Here is a 20,008-nt window from a genome sequence, read left to right as displayed (position 1 = left end):
TATTTAAGCACCATGGTTACAAACATGTTTGTAGTTGGGTTTCAGTTAGAAAAAGTACATCCCTCCTTCACCAGTGCAATCTTCCCACCACCAATGCTCCTCATCTTTCTCCTCCCCCATCCCCTACCTATCTTGGAGACAGGCATTCTATTTCACTCACTACCATTGTTATGTCAGGTTGTTAATGTTGTTATATTTCTGACTGCACTCACCAATCACTTCATATTTCATATCATGGGCTGATCATTCCAATCCTCATCTCTATTATATCTGGGTATTTTTATCTTTTATATATTTTTAAAAGAGAACTTAGGTTAAAGGAATAGCCTATTCAGAGAGAAGAATTTGTACTCATTTACAATCCAGACATAAGCTGTGGTAAAAGAATTGCTGAACTCAAGAAGTTTTAGTGTCTTTGCATTTCCACTATTGAAACAGATTAATAGTAGCATTAAATACTACTACTTTCATCCTGACATTGAATGCCAGATGAAGCTGGTCAGCAGCTATGTTTCCCTATGTGTGGAGAGAGTTATTAGTGAGGAAATGAATTCATTCTTGTTCAGAAGTAGATAGATAATAGATGGAGAAGGTAGCTTACTGGTGGTTTGGAATTTCTCGACTGTTCTTCATAATAGTAATTCTTCTTAGCTACCTTTTTTTTTTTTTTTTTTTGCTTTTGGTTTTTGGGTCACACCCATTTGACACTCAGGGGTTACTCCTGGCTATGCGCTCAGAAATCGCCCCTGGCTTGGGGGGACCAAATGGGATGCTGGGGGATCGAACTGCAGTCCGTCCTACACTAGCACTTGCAAGGCAGACACTTTACCTCTAGCGCCACCTTCCTGGCCCCTTAACTATCTTCTTAAATCTTACTGATTTTATGAAGTAAAAATGGTCCCATGAACTAATTCTTATATTGGGTTAGTCAACAGTAGCTTGAAAGAAGACTCTGAAGCCAGGATTCTGTCCGTGGCCGTACCCCCAGACCTATGTGCTTAAGGTGGGCTCTGATCTGAGCGGCTCCTTCCCCAAAAGTAATACCCTGACTAGCAGGAAAGGAGAGAGGGAGGTACCTAATGAAATAATGTCCTGTATGGTAGACTGTTGGGATTGACTGGTGTTCCTCATAATGATTGATCCCTCTGGTAACGGTCACTGGAACCATGCAGGGACTGGAAGACAGTAGTAATGAAGGCATCTTTAGGCGTGAAGGTGCTTTGTGATTTTTTTTTAGGAGGTGATAAGTCAAATAAATTGAAGCTACTAGTCTAGTTCAAGACTAGACTTTTAAAGGTTTTCTTTACACACTGAAATGGTACAAGGCAAGTAGCTAAAATAATTCACAAAATTCTATGTGCTCTTTTGTACGTGAATCCTTCTGCCATCTTTTTTTCCCCCTAACCTCTTCCTTTGAGATGTAAAAGCCCACCTAGATTACAAAACCTTCCCCCTCCCTGGTGGAAATGGTTCTAGGGAATAAAGAAAAGTCTGGCTTGGGGTTCTGAAGAGAATAGAGCACATGACAGAGAGACTCATGACAGAGAAAAGCCATGAGCTAAAAGCAGACTAACTCGAATGAAACTTTAATTCACTGGATGGTATTATTGCTCCTCCACTACCCTGCTTCATCAGACCCATACACCTAAGGGCATAGAAATATGGTGCTTGGGGCTGTCTCACCAACTTGTAGATTTATATTTTTAGTTTTATTTTACACCCTACTGTTCATTAGCTCACAACTGTAACCTGGGCTCTGAAAGAAAAATAAATCCGCAAAAGCAACACCTAATCTTTTCTTGTAAATTTGTAATCTCTGCAGCAGCACAACTAGGAGACTTGATTTATAGGTCCATGAATAGCGTGTTGCTTTTTGCTCTCAAGGCCCCATTATACTCCTGCAGCGATCAAAGTGCTTGTGCTATGTGAGAATTGGTTCATAGGGATTTGTAGTGATTATCATGATGCTCAGAAACATTGGCCACTTTACTTAAAGGTCTACAGGGACTTCAATCTCACAGGCATTTTGGTGAAAACCAGCTATAGTTTGGAAAAGATTATAACCACCTGTTTGTTACCAACAATCCTTTCTGGCAATTGTCTAGGGCTGATTTCTTCACTTTAATTTTCTGACTGTTGTTTATTTTTATCTTTAGAAAATAAGGGGAAAGGTCAATAAGATGCACGATTAATAGGCATTGATCCAGCTCAAGCATAACATTTGGAGAATATTGTCATTTTGTTCTAGATTCTGGGTCCACTTCTGATGAAGAGATAGATAATAATAAGAGATAGATACATGTCTTTGATTTGCTTTTTTGGGGTTTGCTTAACCTTACCATGGTGTGAAAGCGATTTAAGTTCAATAGAAACCATATTTTGAATGGGGTTGGTATTCTTTGCTGGGGTTACTTTAGATGCTGGGTGGAGAGGGCGACAGCTGGAGGTGTGAAATATTGTGAGTTTTGGGGTCCAGCAAACCACACACCCACCAGGTTTATAGCAGTACACTTGTTTCCATTAATACAATCTGCAACAAATTAAAAAATATAGTCAAAACTTTGTTATAAAATCGCCTTTTCTAGGTGACTTTTCTCAGTCTGTAGAATGGTTCAAGTGGATTCTGTTCACATTTAAGGTATGCTGTTCATTCAACAGGGTAAGTGTGCTAAAAACCATAGGATGGGTTTTCTGGGACATAATCCTACCAAAATAAAGGAACATTTATAATGATATAAATCTACTACTTGTAAGTAGTAAGTACTTACATAAATATCTTCAAATAACTTTTTTTATCATTGCTATAAAATTAATATAACCATTGTAAATAATTTGAAAAGATGAAAATGAATGACTAAACAAATTTGTCTATCATTTCCTGATTCAAGGTAACCCTGTTATCAACATTTTGGTGTGCTCCTGGTCATTTTTTATGTGCCTATAGAATTTTATCTATTAATTATTTTGTTTGGAAGTGTTCCAGGTTTACTACTGGTTTAGTGATCAGGGACTACTCTTTTTTGTTGTTGTTGCCTAGTTTTTTTTTATTAATATCTTTATTTAAACACCTTGATTATAAATATGATTGTAGTTGAGTTTCAGTCATATAAAGAACACCTTCCTTCACCAGTGCAACATTCTCACCACCAATCAGGGACTACTCAGTAGAACTCAGGGGGACTGTATGGAATGCCAGGGACTGAATTCAGTTAGTCTGAAGGCTAGGATAGCATCTTACCTTCTGTCCTATTGCTCTGGCCCCACATAAAGCATTTTAAAATTCACTGAGTTGATTTTACATATGTAATTCCTATAGTGTGTATTATATGAAAATTTAAAATAAAACTATTTTGTTTGTGAATTTTAAACAATAATAAAGGTCAAGTTGCCTCCCTAAGCAGGGAGCCTTTCCAGTTTTATATGACAATGCTAGACATCAATAATTATTGGAATTATTCATGAAATGACCATTTTTGATAATTCCTTTTAGTTGTACTAATGCAAACCTAAAATTTTCCATTAATATTTTAGTTAATTTAAATACTAACTGAACAATGACTATGCCCAAGACATTGTGATAAAACGTTGTTGAAATCCAGGGTTTCCCTTGAACATATATCTCACTTGTTTGTCTGTTTCTTTGCTGGATTATTTCCACTATGGAGAGGCTTGTATTCTGTCCTAAACATATATTTCTGCCTTTCTCTACCATCACACCTTTCTGAATAAGTTTCAATAAAAACTTCCTTGCGTAACACACACATATTGTTGAATGGCCTGAGAAAGAATGCAGGGGTTTAAGCACTTGCTTTGTATGTGGTCAACTCTAGTGCAATCTCTGACTCCAACTGGCCCTTTTAGTAAAGACCCAAAAATAGATCCTCAGCATTTCCAGGTATGGCCCAATTCTCTCCACTTCCCAAATAAATAAATGTTGATACAACCCATTCTTTGCCTTCAGAACATTGCATGACTGACCCTACAGGAAAAGTGCTTTGTGAGATACTGAAGACTAGATAAATCATTTCCAGATGATTATAACCCACAGATACATGATCCAGGCTGGGAGATTCCACACACTAAAGGGTTGCTATTGATCAGGATTTCACTCACCAGTGGTGATGATAGTTGATGGCTAAGGAAGGGCTATATTGTAGAAGAAGGAAGAGCATGCAGGATGAAATAGCATGAAGCAAAACAAGACGTGAGAACACTCACCACAAGGAGTGTGGGACTCTGTGTCAGGTTGGGAGTGTTAGAGATGCATTAAATTTTGCTTTTAATACAGAAAACATGATGCTTAAATAAGTTATTTATTAAAAAACAAAACAAAAATATAGAAAACGTATTTATGCACTAATTAAATCAGCCTCTACTGTTAAATGTATTCGTGGTATAGTCAGGATACTGGCTCCTATTTATTAAAATAAGTAAGCCTAAATATTATCTGCAAGTGTCTTGTCAAATAAGCCTTCAAATGTAGCACCTTGATGTAAAAAGATTCTTCTTTTAATGTTTATTTTGGTCTCAGGAACAATTATATTGTTTATACAACTGATGCAAGTTAGTAGAATTAACCATAAGATTATATTTACTCAAATCTAAGAATATACTTAATATTTATTAGGATCAACTTATATTTTATTTTTTAGCACAATACCTTTTAAGTTTGAAAAGATAAAGTTCTAATAGTCAGATCCTTTGTATTTAACTAAAACATCATCACAAGTTCTGAGATTTATTTATTTTTTATTAAAACCGTTATGATTTACAAAGTCCTTCACAATTAGGTTCAGACATACAATGTTTCAGGGTCAAATCACCATCAGTACCAAACTTCCTCCATCAATGTTTTCAGAGTGCATCCCATGCCTCGGTCTGCCAGAATGACAGGCCCATATTAAGTTTTGATTGTTAAAATTTGGGTCTTATGATTTCATTATTGTTGACTCTGGCTTGGATATTTAGTTCTGCCCTTTATTAAATCCACCAATGTACCTGAGACCTCTTGGCTCCTGTCCCCCATTCTTTTATATTTGTGTTTCTCCTCTTCCATTCAATTTCTTTTCTTCTCACTATACTCTGTGGTCTAGAATGTTCTTGACAACTCCATTTATGCATTTAAACCATTGCATTTCTTCATGCAGTTATTCTAAATACCATATATAAATGGTATTATTTATCCTCTCTGGCTTACTTCATTTAACTTAATATCTTCCAGTTCTATCCATGTTGCAGCAAGTTGCATGACTGCATCATTCCTTCCAGCTATCTCGTGTTCTCTATTTTATATATATTATATATACATATATATATGTATATATCACATCTTCATGATCCACTCATCTGTTGTTAGACATCTAGATTGATTCCAAGTCTTAGTTATTGTATTGAGCACTGTAATGAATAGCAGGGTATATGCATCCTTTGGATCAGTGTTTTTCTGTCCTGAGAGTAGATACCCAAAGGTGGGATTGATGAGTCATATGGTAGATAGATTCTTAATTTATTAAGAACCCTCCATACTGTTTTCCATAGGGGTCAAACCAGGCAGCAGTCTCACTAGCAGTGGACGAGAGTTCATTTTTCACCACATTCCCACCAACACAAATTATGCTCCATATTTTTTTGGGGGGCATATCCAATTTGACATTTAGGGGTTACTTACTCCTGGCTATGCTCTCAGAAATTTCTCCTGGCTTGGGGGAAGCATATGGGACACCAGGGGACTGAACTGCAGTCCGTCCTAGGCTAGCGCTTGCAAGGCAGACACACCTTATTTCTTACGCCACCACTCAGGCCCCTGTTCTCCATATTTTTAATATGTGCCTTTTTTCATGTGCTAATTTGCCATCCTCAGTAGTGTCTGTTCATTTCATCTTTCCATTTTTTGGATGGAGTTTTTAGGTGTTGTGCTATTAACATTTGTGAGTAGTTTATATGTCCTAGACATTAACCTTTTATTTAATGAGTTGAGTGAAAATATTTTCTCCTAATCAATTAGTTGTCTTAATTTTAGCCCATCTTACTTTTGCTGTACAGAAACTTTTCAGTTTGATGTAGACCCATTTATTTAGATTTTTTTCCCCTTGCCATTGGCATCCTATCATTCAAGACTCCTTTGAGGTCTAAATCTTGAAGTGCTCCATTGCTGTTTACTTCAATTAACTTTATGGGTTCAGGTCTAAAGAGATTCATATTTTTACTACTCCATCACCTTTTCCCATTGCCAAAGCCAAGAGTGAATCCGAGCAATTGTGAAAATTGTAGGATTCCCAAACTGTGGTAGCCACAAAAAAGGAAACCAGGCTTAATGATTCTTTTTGGGCCATAGTAACCACACAATCTCAAATAATCCTCATGAAATCTTAATATTTGGATAATCTCCCATAGTTTTTAGTTGCTAACAGTAATACCTTTCACAACTACTATCTCCTCCTGACCTGTTTGACTTTACTAATGGAATATAAATTATAAAACTGATCTAAGTCAAGAAAACTTTGCTAAATACCATTAGAGCCATAGAAACTAATGGTTCTGTAGAGTAGTTGTGTCCCAGACTTAAAAGGGTCAGACACTATTAGGCTGTAAGTCACAGCAAAATGTATGCACGAGAAGCTATCAGTTTAGTGTTTTTTCGACTGCTTTACAAAAACTGGTTAAAGTTAAAGCTTGCATATGTATGTTTAAGTAGTAGTCTGTCTAAATCAATTAATTATCCTGTTTCAATTTTGCTTATTCATCACAACCATCTTGAAAAGAAGGTATTTGATTGATGGATGGATTTCAACAGTGAACAGATGAAGGTTAATTAACTAAAGCAATCATCACCTTCGAAGAAATGATTGTTCATGTTCTTGTGAATTAATTCTTCTGTGGCTAGCTAGTGGGTAACTATTTTACAACCTACCTTGTCATTTACACTCCCAGGTGCAATTTTTTTTTCAGGGAAATATGCTGGCATTGCAGTTACAAATAATAGATTCTTGGAAGTAGTGGGAGGATACAATACCAATATGCTACTTAAAACTTTTTTTTTTCCATTCAAGATTAGCCTACAAGTTTTCTGATGGATAGCCCTTTAGTCTCTACTTAAAACTATTATTTATTAAAGAGCTTGTTTTCTCACTAGGGAGCACCTAGCAGTGAGTGCTAAAAAGTTATGCCTTTGATTTGGTAAAAATCTATGATCTTTACTCATTGATCTTAATTTGGGTTTAGAGGAGCTACCAAGAAAAACTACTACATATTCATGATGACTATATCATCTTTCTAACATTTGAAGTAAATGATAATATTCTTCCCAAAGAAATTTTTTCCTTCATTTTTCTTGGATAGCCATTAAATGTTGGGGTCCACTTCCCACTTCAGAGGTTTTCATTCACTTGGTTTAAGATCAAGCACAGGATTATTGTCTATTTTGTAGTATGATCTGTTTTGAAGGGTGTTTCACCAAGCTTTTTTTTTTTTTTGTCTGTAAAATATTAGGTGTCTAACACTTTTCTCTCATATACACCTTATCTCATAAGTGGCAGTGTTACCACCAGATTCACTTTCTCAAGAACCTTGTAGTTTCTTCCTTGTATCTGTGGAAATCACTCCAGAAGGAAAGAAAAATGTCTCTTGTTAGATTAGACTATCTCTCTTTTGGGAGTTTTGAGGGGATTGTAACACCCTTAATCTTAAAACACTTAATTTATTTAGAAACCCTGATGTGTGACTGAATATACTGACTTACATTTTTTAAGTATTAGCAAAGGTTGACCAGCCAGGTTTCACTGGACCTTGGATTATCTTAGTAGTAAATTAATAAATTAAGATACTGGTATCTTTTGATATGGGGGAAATAAGAACATTTCAAATAGTCAAATCTGATGCCTTTATATTTATGAATTATTTCCTCAATTTCTCTTTCTTACATTTTACAATAGAAGCAAGAAAAATCCAAGATGCACTTTCAATACTTCCTTTGGAAATTATCTAAGCAATATGTCTTATCTCATTGTTTCTGAGTTCTCTCTTTATTTCTCTCTCTCAACAATCTTTAATATTTAACTCTAGATTCAAACTTATAAAATTTACATCTGTTCAAATAAGTATTAACAAAACCCAAATAAATGGTATAATCTAATTTGTTACATTTTTAACATGTACTTTAGATTAGAATAAAAGTGAATTTGAAATACGTGATTTTGAAAAAAATCCTGTTTTTTAAAATTTATTATAACACATTGATTTACCAAGTTGTTCATAATAAAGGACAACTTAATCCTTGTTTCAAGAACTAAATTTTCAAAAATCAATCCCACCATCAGTGTGACTTTCTTTTCACCAGTGTCCTCAAATTTCCATTCACCACTCTAGGTTGCCCCTTTGCAGACACAAAAAATTGGTTTGGTGAACATTTTTTCTTTCTTTTTTTATTAATATCTTTATTTAACACCTTGATTTACAAATATGGTTGTAGTTGGGTTTCAGTTATGTAAAGAACACCCCTGTTCACCAGTGCAACATTCCCATCACCAATGTCCCAAATCTCCCTCTTCCCCACGACCATTCTTTTCTTTTCTTTCTTTCTTTCTTTCTTTTTTCTTTTCTCTTCTTCTTCTTTTTTCTCTTCTATTCTATTTTCTTCTTTTATTTTATTTTCTCTTCTCTTTTCTTATTACATAAATGCAGGTGAGTTTGCCAAGATTTCTGTTACTATGTAAGGAAGATTTTACTTTCTTAAATTTCAACACTAGGGGCTGGAGCAATACTACAGCAGGTAAGACACTTGCCTTGTAGGTGACTGACCCGTGTTAGATCATCAGCGCCCCATATGGTTTCCTGAGCCCTCTAGGAGTAATTCCTGAGCACAAAGCTAGGAAATAAACCCTGAGGATTGTGTGGCCCAAAAGACAAAGAAAAAAATTTAATACCAGGTTTCTCACTTTTTTGGGGGGGGTGGGTTTTGGGTCAGACACTCTGGCGCTCAGGAGTTACTCTGGCTCTGTGCTCAGAAATCACTCCTGGCAGGCTCAGGGGACCATGTGGGATGCTGGGAATTGAACCAGGTTTGTCCTGGGTTGGCTACGTGCAAGGCAAATGTCCTACCGCTGTGCTATCCCTCTGGTCCCATCACTAATGCTCACCAGTAGCAACTTGGTATTCCATATTTCTGCCAAAAGTCTGTTCATGGTTACATAGGTATTATCTAAGGGGAGGAAAGCTTTTTTTTTTTTAAAGTAGCTCCTCATTTCTTCTAAATTTTTTATTTCAAGCTTTTCTTTTTGAGCAATGTCTATATTGTTGTCTAAATAAAGGCTGGACCAGTCGACATTCCCACCAGTCGACATTCCCACCAGCTGTGAGGAAGTTCCTTTCTCCTTTCTCCCCACATCCACAAACAGCTCTACAGCTCTGGTTGTTTTTGTTCCTTGTGATGTGTACCACTCTCTGTGGTGTGAAGTAATACCTCATTGTTGTTTTGATTTGCATCTTCCTGATGATTAGTGACGTGGAACATTTTTTCATGTTTTTTTTTTTTTTAATTTTTTGTGCCTATTTGTCTTTCTTTCATTAATAGCAGCCTAACTTTATTTTGGGGCACCACAGCCCCATTATGGATTATTTGGTTAATTCTCCTCCCAGTTCCCTTTTTTCAGGAACACACAGGTCACTCAACTGCATAGTCATTATATGTCAATATAATGCATATATTATATATTATTATATTTGAACTCTTGGTGCTGTGGCTGTGAGCCAAGTTGAATAAATGAGTTATATTATCATTTTTTAAATAAACGAGTTATATTAATGGTTATAAATGGTAAGAATTTGGGGCTAGAGAGATAGTATGGCAGGTAGGATATTTGCCTTACAAGCATCCAACGGAATTCAATTCCAAGCAATCCGTATAGTGCTCTGAGTTTTATGAGGAGCGATCATTGAGCACAGAGCCAGGAGTAGCCCCGAGACCTGTCGGACATGCCATGCACCCCCTCAAAAAACAAGCCCCAAACAAATCAAAGCATAAAATTGTAATAGCTTAAGAATGAGAAATTCAATGACTGAAGAATCAAATTTGAAGAGCATAGATTCGGGGCCGAAGAGATAGCATGGAGGTAAGGCATTTGCCTTGCATGCGGAAGACAGTGGTTTGAATCCCGGCATCCCATATGGTCCCCCGAGCCTGCCAGGAGTGATTTCTGAGCGTAGATCCAGGAGTAACTCCTGAGCGCTGCCGGGTGTGACCCAAAAACCAAAAAAGAAAATAAAAAGAAGAGCATAGATTCATTGAAATCATTCTTTAGAAACAATTTCAAGAAGTGATATGTCAATACCATTCAATTAATAGTTACATGATAATCATGTCTGTGAAACTAGCAGTCAGAATACTTAGACAAAATTTTCTTTTCACTTTGAATAATTGTAACTTCAGTCATGGTGGACTCCTTCCAGAAGGAATATAGCTGTGTAAATAGGTATCTTAGTGATATTTTAACAAAAACGATAAAGGGAGATTTATGATTACTTTTTTTTTTAATCAAAGATTTCCTTTCAGGGAATTTTTTTTCTCTCACTCAAGACAATAGTGAATGAGTCAGAGTGTTAATCTGTTTTGCTCTAGTAAATCCTATCTTCTTATTACAGAGATGTTTCTCTGTGTGGCCATAATTGCCTTACTGATTGGGAATGATTTATTTTTACTCTCCTATTTATTCAACACTATCAGGCTTCAGATATGAAGCAGGCTTTGTGCCAGCAGAAATGAGATACAAAGGTGTCCTCTCATCTAGGGCGTAAACTTCCCCAGAGCTCCTGACTCAGCCCTGTGCCTAGCAGACAGCAGATATTGGGTCCTATTTTCAGCATTTTGGAGCACATGTATATATGTGCATTTTTGAATTCATTTGGCACAGTAGCTTCTGGGAAGCCATACTTTGCCTTCAGCTATAGAATGTGACTCAAAGACAGGTCGAAGGCTCTAGGTCTCTGTTCTTCTTTCCCTGGGGCAGTTGTTCTTCAGAATGGCTAGATTTGGTAATACCTGTTAGGGACTGGAGTTGAAGGATGAGACCACACAATTGAAATAAAGCAAAGCAAAGCTTTATTCCATCAGCCAACAAACTAGCCAACCAGGGCCATCTCTGGTAGGAGGTGATCCTTTCTTTGAGGTCTTGTCACAAGCAAGGTTATATAGGGCTAGAAGCGGTAAGTCTTGGCCTTTCAGTCGATTGGCTGTTGTCAAGGGTATTTTATCATGTCTTTTTATGGCTAGATGTCTATAGCGGTATATTATGGTTTACAGCAGCCTTGGGGGTCTGCGTTATTATTGTTGGCATAGAAACTTAGCCCTTAAATGGAAACTTAGCCTTGTTAGCCTTAAATGGAAATTTAATATTGGGTGGACAAAATGGAGTCTCTTTTGCTCTAGGTTTCATAATTACCTATTTTAGTAGCTCACAATGAGCAAATTCTACTTAGTGACAATACAATTTTGAACAATGATGCAGCCAATGATAACCTGATAACAAAATACACAATAATTGTGACTCCTATTAACTCAGTGCTTTTAGGTTGAATGATGGCTTATTTACTGCCTCTCTCCACTGTCCCTACTCTATGTCTATAGCCTCCCATTTAGAATCTGGGAGTATAAAATTACTTGGAAAAGCATCTTTTCAGATGTATCTTAAATTGAGGTTATTCTGGATTATTTGGTTGGTTCCTAAATCCAATGACCAGTTTGTTTTTCTGGCTCAGAAGGGAAGTCACAGAAATAGTCCCAAAACACTAAAGGGCCCTCCACCCCCATACTTCCATTTCCACCCCAGCCATCTGAACCAGTCAAGGAATGGTTCCCTCTTCAGTCCTGGGAAGAAACTTTGAGGGGTCTGATAACCTGGGTTTTGTACTTCTGGTGTTAGAATAGAGAGAACTTCATGTTTTTTTTTTTTTTTTTTTTGAGCCACACCTGGTGATGCTCAGGGATTATTCCTGATGTTGAGATCAGGAGTCAGTTCTCCTTGTGTTCAGGGGACCATAAGTGGTATAGGAGCAAGGCAAGTGGTGTAACCTCCCACCCTCATTCTGTTGTTCGAGCCCCTTTTAAGCTTCGGGACTGTGGACTGTGTTCTCATAATCTTGGGAGAATAAGTTCATGAAAAGTTCTGTTGAGACATTTCCCTTCATAATAATTTAGGAGGATTTTATCACCACTCCAGGAGGCCACAGCGATAGTACAGAGTGTATTGTGTGACTTGAACACAGTCGATCTGAGTCCTATCCTCAGCATCCCATATGGTCCCCTGAGCCCTCCAGGAATGATCCCTGAAGGTAAAGTCAGGAATAAATCCTGAGTACCGCCAGGTATGGCAGTAAAACAACAACAACAAAACAAACAAAAAGTAAACAATATCTCCACTCCAGTTCTGCCTCCTTCCTATGGAAATAGTTTTTAAAGAAAACCAGAAAAAGATGGTTTAAAGGCATTGCCTGCTGACCACCTCTGCCCCAGAAAGCCCATTTCAATAAATATTCTGGAGCTCTTGGAACTTTAGATAAGTTGTCCTGGTCTAGCAGAAAAGCTCCTGCATGGGGCAACTAGAGGGATCCCTCTGAGGCTCCAAAATTGACAGAGGGGCTGGATCAAGATTCTCCTTCCAGTGTCTGGGCCGATGTTTCCAGCAGCTTCAGTTTCTCAAGGGGGTGACACACATTAATTTCCAGAGTTCTTGAATAATTGCCAGTCTAAAAAGGGTTAATCGCTTTATTCCTTTATTTCTTCCTCTTGGTTTCCTTTCTTGGTTCCTTCGCTCTGGGAAGATCTCACAAGGCCTTGGCTTCTTCCTTTCCTATCTGGATTCCCTTGATATCTTTTTCTTGCCTAATCACTATAGCAAGTACTTCCAGTACTATGTTGAATAGGAGTGGTGAGAGAGGACAGCCTTGTCTTGTGCCAGAATTTAGAGGGAAGGCTTTCAGTTTTTCTCCATTGAGGACAATATTTGCCTCTGGTTTGTGGTAGATGGCCTTAATATTGAGAAAAGTTCTTTCATTCCCATCTTGCTGAGAATTTTGATCAAGAATGGGTTTTGGACCTTATCAAATGCTTTCTCTGCGTCTATTGATATGATCATGTGATTTCTATTTTTCTTGTTCTTGATGTTGTGTATTATGTTGATAGATTTACAGATGTTAAACCAGCCTTGCATTCCTGGGATGAAACCTACTTGATCATAGTGGATGATCTTCTTAATGAGGCATTGAATCCTATTTGCCAGGATTTTGTTGAGGATCTTTGCATCTGTATTCATCAGCGATTTTGTTCTGTAATTTTCTTTTTTGGTAGCATCTCTGTCTGGTTTAGGTATCAAGGTGATGTTGGCTTCATAAAAGCTATTTGGAAGTGTTCCTGTTTTTTCGATTTCATGAAAGAGTCTTGCCAGGATTGGTAGAAGTTCCTCTTGAAAGGTTTGAAAGAATTTATTAGTAAATCCATCTGGGCCTGGACTTTTGTTTTTGGGCAGACATTTGATTACTTTCTTAATTTCCTCAATAGTCATGGGTGTGTTTAGATATGCTACATCCTCTTCATTCAGCTGTGGAAGATTATAAGAGTCCAAGAATTTATCCATTTCTTCCTGGTTTTCATTTTTAGTGGCAAAGAGTTTCTCAAAGTAGTTTCTGATTACCCTTTGGATCTCTACCATATCTGTAGCAATCTCTCCTTTTTCATTCCTAATAAGAGTTATCAAGTTTCTCTCTTTCTTTGTTAATTTTGCCAGTGGTCTATCTTGCTGTTTGCAGATGACATGATACTCTACCTAGAAAACCCTAAAGTCTCTACGAAAAAGCTTCTAGAAACAATCGACTCATATAGCAAGGTGGCAGGCTACAACATTAACACACAAAAATCAATGGCCTTTCTATACACCAATAGTAATAAGGAAGAAATGGACATTAAGAAAACAACCCCATTCACAATAGTGCCACACAAACTCAAATATCTTGGAATCAACTTGACCAAAAATGTGAAGGACCTATACAAAAAAACTATAAAACTCTGCTCCAAAAAATAAGAGAGGACACGCGGAAATGGAAGCACATACCCTGCTCATGGATTGGCAGGATTAACATCATTAAAATGGTAATACTCCCCAAAGCATTTTACAGATTTAATGTGATCCCTCTAAAGATACCCATGACATTCTTCAAAGAAGTGGATCAGGCACTTTTGAAATTCATTTGGAACAATAAACACCCTCGAATAGCTAAACCAATCATTGGGGAAAAGAAAATGGGAGGAATTACTTTCCCCAACTTTAAACTGTACCACAAAGCTATAGTTAACAAAACAGCATGGTATTGGAATAAAGACAGGTCCTCAGATCAGTGGAATAGGCTTGAATACTCAGAGAATGTTCCCCAGACATACAATCACCTAATTTTTGATAAAGGAGGAAGAAATCCTAAATGGAGCAAAGAAAGTCTCTTCAACAAGTGGTGTTGGCACAACCGGCTAGCAACTTGCAAAAAATTGAACTTAGACCCCCAGCTAACATCATGTACGAAGGTAAAATCCAAATGGATTAAAGACCTCGATATCAGACCCGAAACAATAAGATATATAGAACAACACATAGGCAAAACACTCCAGGACATTACAGGCATCTTCAAGGAGGAAACTGCACTCTCCAAGCAAGTGAAAGCAGAGATTAACAGCTGGGAATATATTAAGCTGAGAAGCTTCTGCACCTCAAAGGAAATAGTGCCCAGGATACAAGAGCCCCCCACTGAGTGGGAGAAACTATTCACCCAATACCCATCAGACAAGGGACTAATCTCCAAAATATACAAGGCACTGACAGAAATTTACAAGAAAAAAACATCTAATCCTGTCAAACAATGGGGAGAAGAAATGGACAGACACTTTGACAAAGAAGAAATACAAATGGCCAAAAGACACATGAAAAAATGCTCCACATCACTAATCATCAGGGAGATGCAAATCAAAACAATGATGAGATGCCACCTCACACCCCAGAGAATGGCACACATCACAAAGAATGAGAACAAACAGTGTTGGCGGGGATGTGGAGAGAAAGGAACTCTTATCCACTGCTGGTGGGAATGCGTCTAGTTCAACCTTTATGAAAAGCAATATGGAGATTCCTTCAAAAACTGGAAATCGAGCTCCCATACAACCCAGCTGTACCACTCCTAGGAATATACCCTAGGAACACAAAAATACAATACAAAAATCCCTTCCTTACACCTATACTCATTGCAGCACTATTTACCATAGCAAGACTCTGGAAACAGCCAAGATACTCTTCAACAGATGAATGGCTAAGGAAACTGTGGTACATATACACAATGGAATATTATGCAGCCATCAGGAGAGATGAAGTCATGAAATTTTCCTATACATGGATGTACATGGAATCTATTTTGCTGATTGAAATAAGTCAGAGAGAGAAAGATGCAGAATGGTCTCACTCATCTATGGGTTTTAAGAAAAATGAAAGACATTCTTGCAATAATAAGTTTCAGACACAAAAGAAAAAAAAGCTGGAAGTTACAGCTCACCTCAAACAGGGATGAGTTTAGTTAGAGAAGTAACTACGTTTTGAACTATCCTAATAATGAGAATGTAAGAGGGAAATAGAAAGCCTGTCTAGAGTACAGGTGGGGTTTGGGTGGGGAGGAGGGAGATTTGGGACATTGGTGATGGGAATGTTGCACTGGTGATGAGTCGTGTTCTTTATATGACTGAAACCCAAACACAATCATGTATGTGATAAATTTGTTTAAATAAATAAAAAAAAAAGTCTGACTGAAAAAAAAAAAAAAGATCTCACAAGGCCGAAGTTCCCTTAAGGAACAGAAAACCAGGGGCCGTAGAGATAGCACGGCCTTAGGGAGTTTGCTTTGCACGCAGCTGATCCAGGATGGTCGGTGGTTCAAATCCAGCTACCCCATATGGTCCCCCGAGCCTGCCAGGAGCGATTTCTGAGCCCAGAGCCAGGAGTAACCCCTGAGTGCAGCAGGGTATGACATCCCTCCCACCCCACAAAATGAACAGCAAAACCAAACAGCCCAGGAGGACTTTGCCTACCAAGCCCCTTCCTGAAAACATGCCGCATTTATGAAAACAAATCGATGAGAGAACCTGAGGGGAGAAGTGGGGGAGATGTCTGTTGACTTGGGGTTAGACTGTGCAAAAAAATAGGGCTTTTTGTTTTCCTCTCCATCCATCCAACGTCACTGAATTTTGAAAATTCACTTAGCCTTCTGGACGACAAGCACCACCACCAAAAAAGGCTGAGCCTTTCTTGGGGACTGGAAACTCTCCTCTTAGTGATTCCCGGGTCCCCCATTTCTTTTTTCCCTCTCCCCAAGCCCCATGCCTTGGGGATTGCCATCATGGGTGCTGTGCATCTTGCATACCTGCTGCATTCAAGATCAGTGTGTGTGTGTGTGTGTGTGTGTGTGTGTGTGTGTGTGTGTGTGTGTGTGTGTGTGTGTGTGTGTGTGTGTGTGTCTGTCTGTCTGACTGTCTGTCTGTCTGTCCAGGGTCTGGAGGTAACCCCTGATTTGGGGGGCGTCTCCCTCCACTACCATTGGCTGCAGTGACGTCGCCAGCTGTCCCGCTAGGTTCCTCGCAAGGGCCAGCGGTGCTGCTGCCGGGGGAGGGGGCCCCCCAGATCCGCCCTCGCCACTGGGGGTCCGCTCCGCCCAGTCTCCCCTCCCACCAGCCCAGCCAGTCCAGCCCGCCTCGCTGTCCGCCTCCCCGCAGACTTGCAGGGAGCCGCGAGCGCGGAGTTTGCAGCCACGCAGGTGCCCGACTCCGACTCTGGCAGCGCCACCTCGGTCTCCTGCTGGGGGGACCGGCCCCCGGACCCAGATTCAAGGTGGGGACCCTCCTCTTCTCCCAGGCCACCCCCTCATCTTCTTCTCAGCGATCGGGGCTCTGGGGCTGCTCAGTGGGGCGCAGGACAGAGCCCCTTTAGTGGGTCAGGGCGGGGAAAGCGCAGAGGCGGCACCGGAGCTGTTAGTCGCAGTTGGGGTGACTCTAGGTTTCTCCCCCCACTTTCGCGATCGGAGCTCCAGAGATTCCCGGCTCGGTCCGGACTGGGGTGGCACCTGCCCGGAGCCCTCCAAACGCCCGCCAACTTCTTTTTCCAGGTCTCCTTCCCACTTTGCAAATTGCAGGAGAGAACCGGTAAGTCTTGGGGCGCTTTTGGGGGTGTGGGATAATGATCTGCTTCCTCGATGTGGGTGGCGGAGGGGTAGTTATAACCCCACCCCAGTTGCTGTTTCTCACCCTCTTTCTGCCTTTCTACCCCAATGCGAGCTAAAGAACCCCAAAACCAGCTCCCAAGGATTGGATGCGCTTTGTAGAGGTGAGCCCTGAGATCCCCAAGGTAGGACCAGACTGTCTTAGAAACTGCTGCTTGTCGGGGTGCTGTTTCCAGGATTTGTATTTGCAGACGTTGAGACTGGCTTTTGTACCCCCACTCCAGTCTTTCTTTTGGGGAAGGGGCTGCTCCATGCATCCCGTGTGGGCTCCGGCTCACTTCCATAAGGATATAGCTGCAAAAATGACAAACGTTCAACTTAAAGCTCTGGACTTCGGGAGTCTGGACTTGAATGTCTGGATTTGGGTTATGATCTGTTTTGCTCGAGTTAGTTTTAAGTTCTCTGGGCCTCGGCTTCTTCATTTGTGAATTTGGAAAAATGGTATTAAGATTCAAAGGAGCTTTGAATGGTTTGGAAGATGCTTCCGAGCTTACACACACACACACACACACACACACACACACACACACACACACACACACACACACACACACACACACACACTCTCTGATGCTTCCGAGCTTACACACACACACACACACACACACACACACACACACACTCTCTCTCTCTCTCTCTCTCTCTCTCTCTCTCTCTTATTTAAAAACAGGTAACCTTTTTCTTTCTTTTTCTTTTTTTTTTTTTTTTTTTTGGTTTTTGGGCCACACCCGGTGACGCTCAGGGGTTACTCCTGGCTATGCGCTCAGAAGTCGCTCCTGGCTTGGGGGACCATATGGGACGCCGGGGGATCGAACCGCGGTCCGTCTCCTAGGCTAGCGCAGGTAAGGCAGGCACCTTACCTCGAGCGCCACCGCCCGGCCCCTCTTTTTTTTTTTTAATAATTTTTATTGAGACCAATATGAATTACAAGTCTTTCACAGTTGTATTTAAGGTACATAGTGACAGTGAATTAGGACCATTCCCACCATCAGTGTTGACGTCCTTACACCATAGTTATTAAAAAAATTTATAAGGCATTTTTATTTCTTATTTTTTGTTTAGAAGACTTTTATTTCTTAAAATTTAGGTACCTCGATTTACAATAGTGTTGATCATGATTCGGGAATGCAATGTCATTTCACCACACCAGCCACCAGAGCATCACCGTTGTCACTTATTACCGCTTATTATCCCTTAATATCAACACCACTTCCCGTCTCTTTTTGCAGACTCAGTTGTATAGGCAATTTCCCTGGCTTTGCTATAGCTGCCGATTGCCTATTCTCTTACTGTGTTTCTTTGTATTCCACATAGGAGTTTATACTCTACATATGAGTGTACAAAGTGCAATTCATAAACTTGTTAACATGTTCCAAACATTGCTCAATTCAGAATTTATGAAACTAAAAAAATCTGCATCGATCTGAGCATTGTTTACACATTCATGGCTTATGTTTCTAGAGCATTCCAAAAAAAAAAAAAATTAAAGAGAAAAACATTTGAGAGAGTTCAGAAAGTTAGGGCTGGTATATAAATACTTTGATCTCTTCTCATTTTATCTTCAAGAATTGTTTAATTTCAAGTCAATATTTGCAACAAAACATGCGACTTTAGTAGAGTACTTACTCTTTTAGTATTCATGCATTTGGAGGAAATAAAAGTTGTTCTGGAGGAAAATAAAAATCGCACCTTTCAATTACTGCCGGTGATAAAGCTTTGTTACTTTTTAGTATAAAGCTGTGTGCAGAATACTAAAATAATGGTTTTAAACCACTTCAAAATCTCTCTGAAATTAAGCTCAATAGCAGAGATGCCAATTTTAGTAATGTGTTTTAGTTGTCTTGGAATGAATCCCAGAAAATTGCAGAGGTTAACTTTAGTTAAATCAAAAATTAGGAATTTAAACACACATGCCAAGTTGTACAAGAAAGTGTCCATGAACCTTTTATTACTTTTTCAAATTAAAATAAACAGCAACAACAAGCAAAAACAGCAACCAGTTTGTTGAATCAGAGAAAATGTTAGAACAGCTTTGGTCATTATTTGTAATTCAAAATGACCTTCGATGTGATCATCAGGAGGATAAAACTGGCTCTTTTGGATGGTTTTTGGGCTGAGATAAAAATCCTGTGTTCCTCCCCAGTATGTACTGTGATTGCTGTTTGGAAGAGTGGAATGGAATAGAAGCACTCATTTTTTAAGCACATTTTTTACTGGTTTATAGTGCCTTCTTATATTGAGGCTGAAATGGTCATCAATCATTAATATTGTCATCTTCTCTTACATTTCCTAATCTTCTCCTTTGAAAAAGAGGTTAAGTAAGTTAAATTCTTTGGTTGTTGAATGAACTGGCAGTAGTAAAATATCCTGGTTTCCGGTCTCTCATTATAGAAAACAACTGAAAACATTGCACATGTTTTACTGACCATGCCAATTCATTCATGGCCTGGGAATGTCCTAATGGTTGGCAGGAGGCTTTTTCCTCTGGTGTAATGTGTGAGCATACACTCTCAGGAGTTTACACACACAAAAAATGGTCATGTCTTCACACTGAGATCAATATTATATAACCAAGTGGTTTGTGTTTATGAAGTTCAGCATTTCAGGAGCTGTCTTGGAATTTAAACATTAAAATATCTAAGGGGGAGGAAAAATCATTTGGGCAAATACTGTATTGTATTTTTTTTAGACTGAAAGCCAAATGCACACACTGAACATA

At 39.0% G+C, this 20,008-nt stretch overlaps 1 protein-coding gene across 1 annotated transcript in view; it reads left to right on the top strand.

Annotated features, from left to right (window-relative positions):
• Positions 1-1,166: 1,166 nt before the first annotated feature.
• The window catches only part of LEPR (leptin receptor), a 93,201-nt gene continuing 74,359 nt past the window's right edge, over positions 1,167-20,008 (top strand). Inside the window, exons 1-3 of the mRNA XM_049775456.1 lie at positions 1,167-1,215; positions 2,586-2,638; positions 16,645-17,212. Of these exons, the coding sequence (XP_049631413.1) occupies positions 1,167-1,215; positions 2,586-2,638; positions 16,645-17,212 (670 nt within the window). The remainder of the gene's footprint in view (positions 1,216-2,585; positions 2,639-16,644; positions 17,213-20,008) is intronic.

The sequence above is a fragment of the Suncus etruscus genome, chromosome 6 (assembly GCF_024139225.1).
Source record: "Suncus etruscus isolate mSunEtr1 chromosome 6, mSunEtr1.pri.cur, whole genome shotgun sequence".
Classification (NCBI taxonomy): domain Eukaryota; kingdom Metazoa; phylum Chordata; class Mammalia; order Eulipotyphla; family Soricidae; genus Suncus; species Suncus etruscus.
The sequence above is the reverse complement of the archived record's forward strand: the minus strand, read 5'-3'. Positions and strand labels throughout refer to the sequence as shown.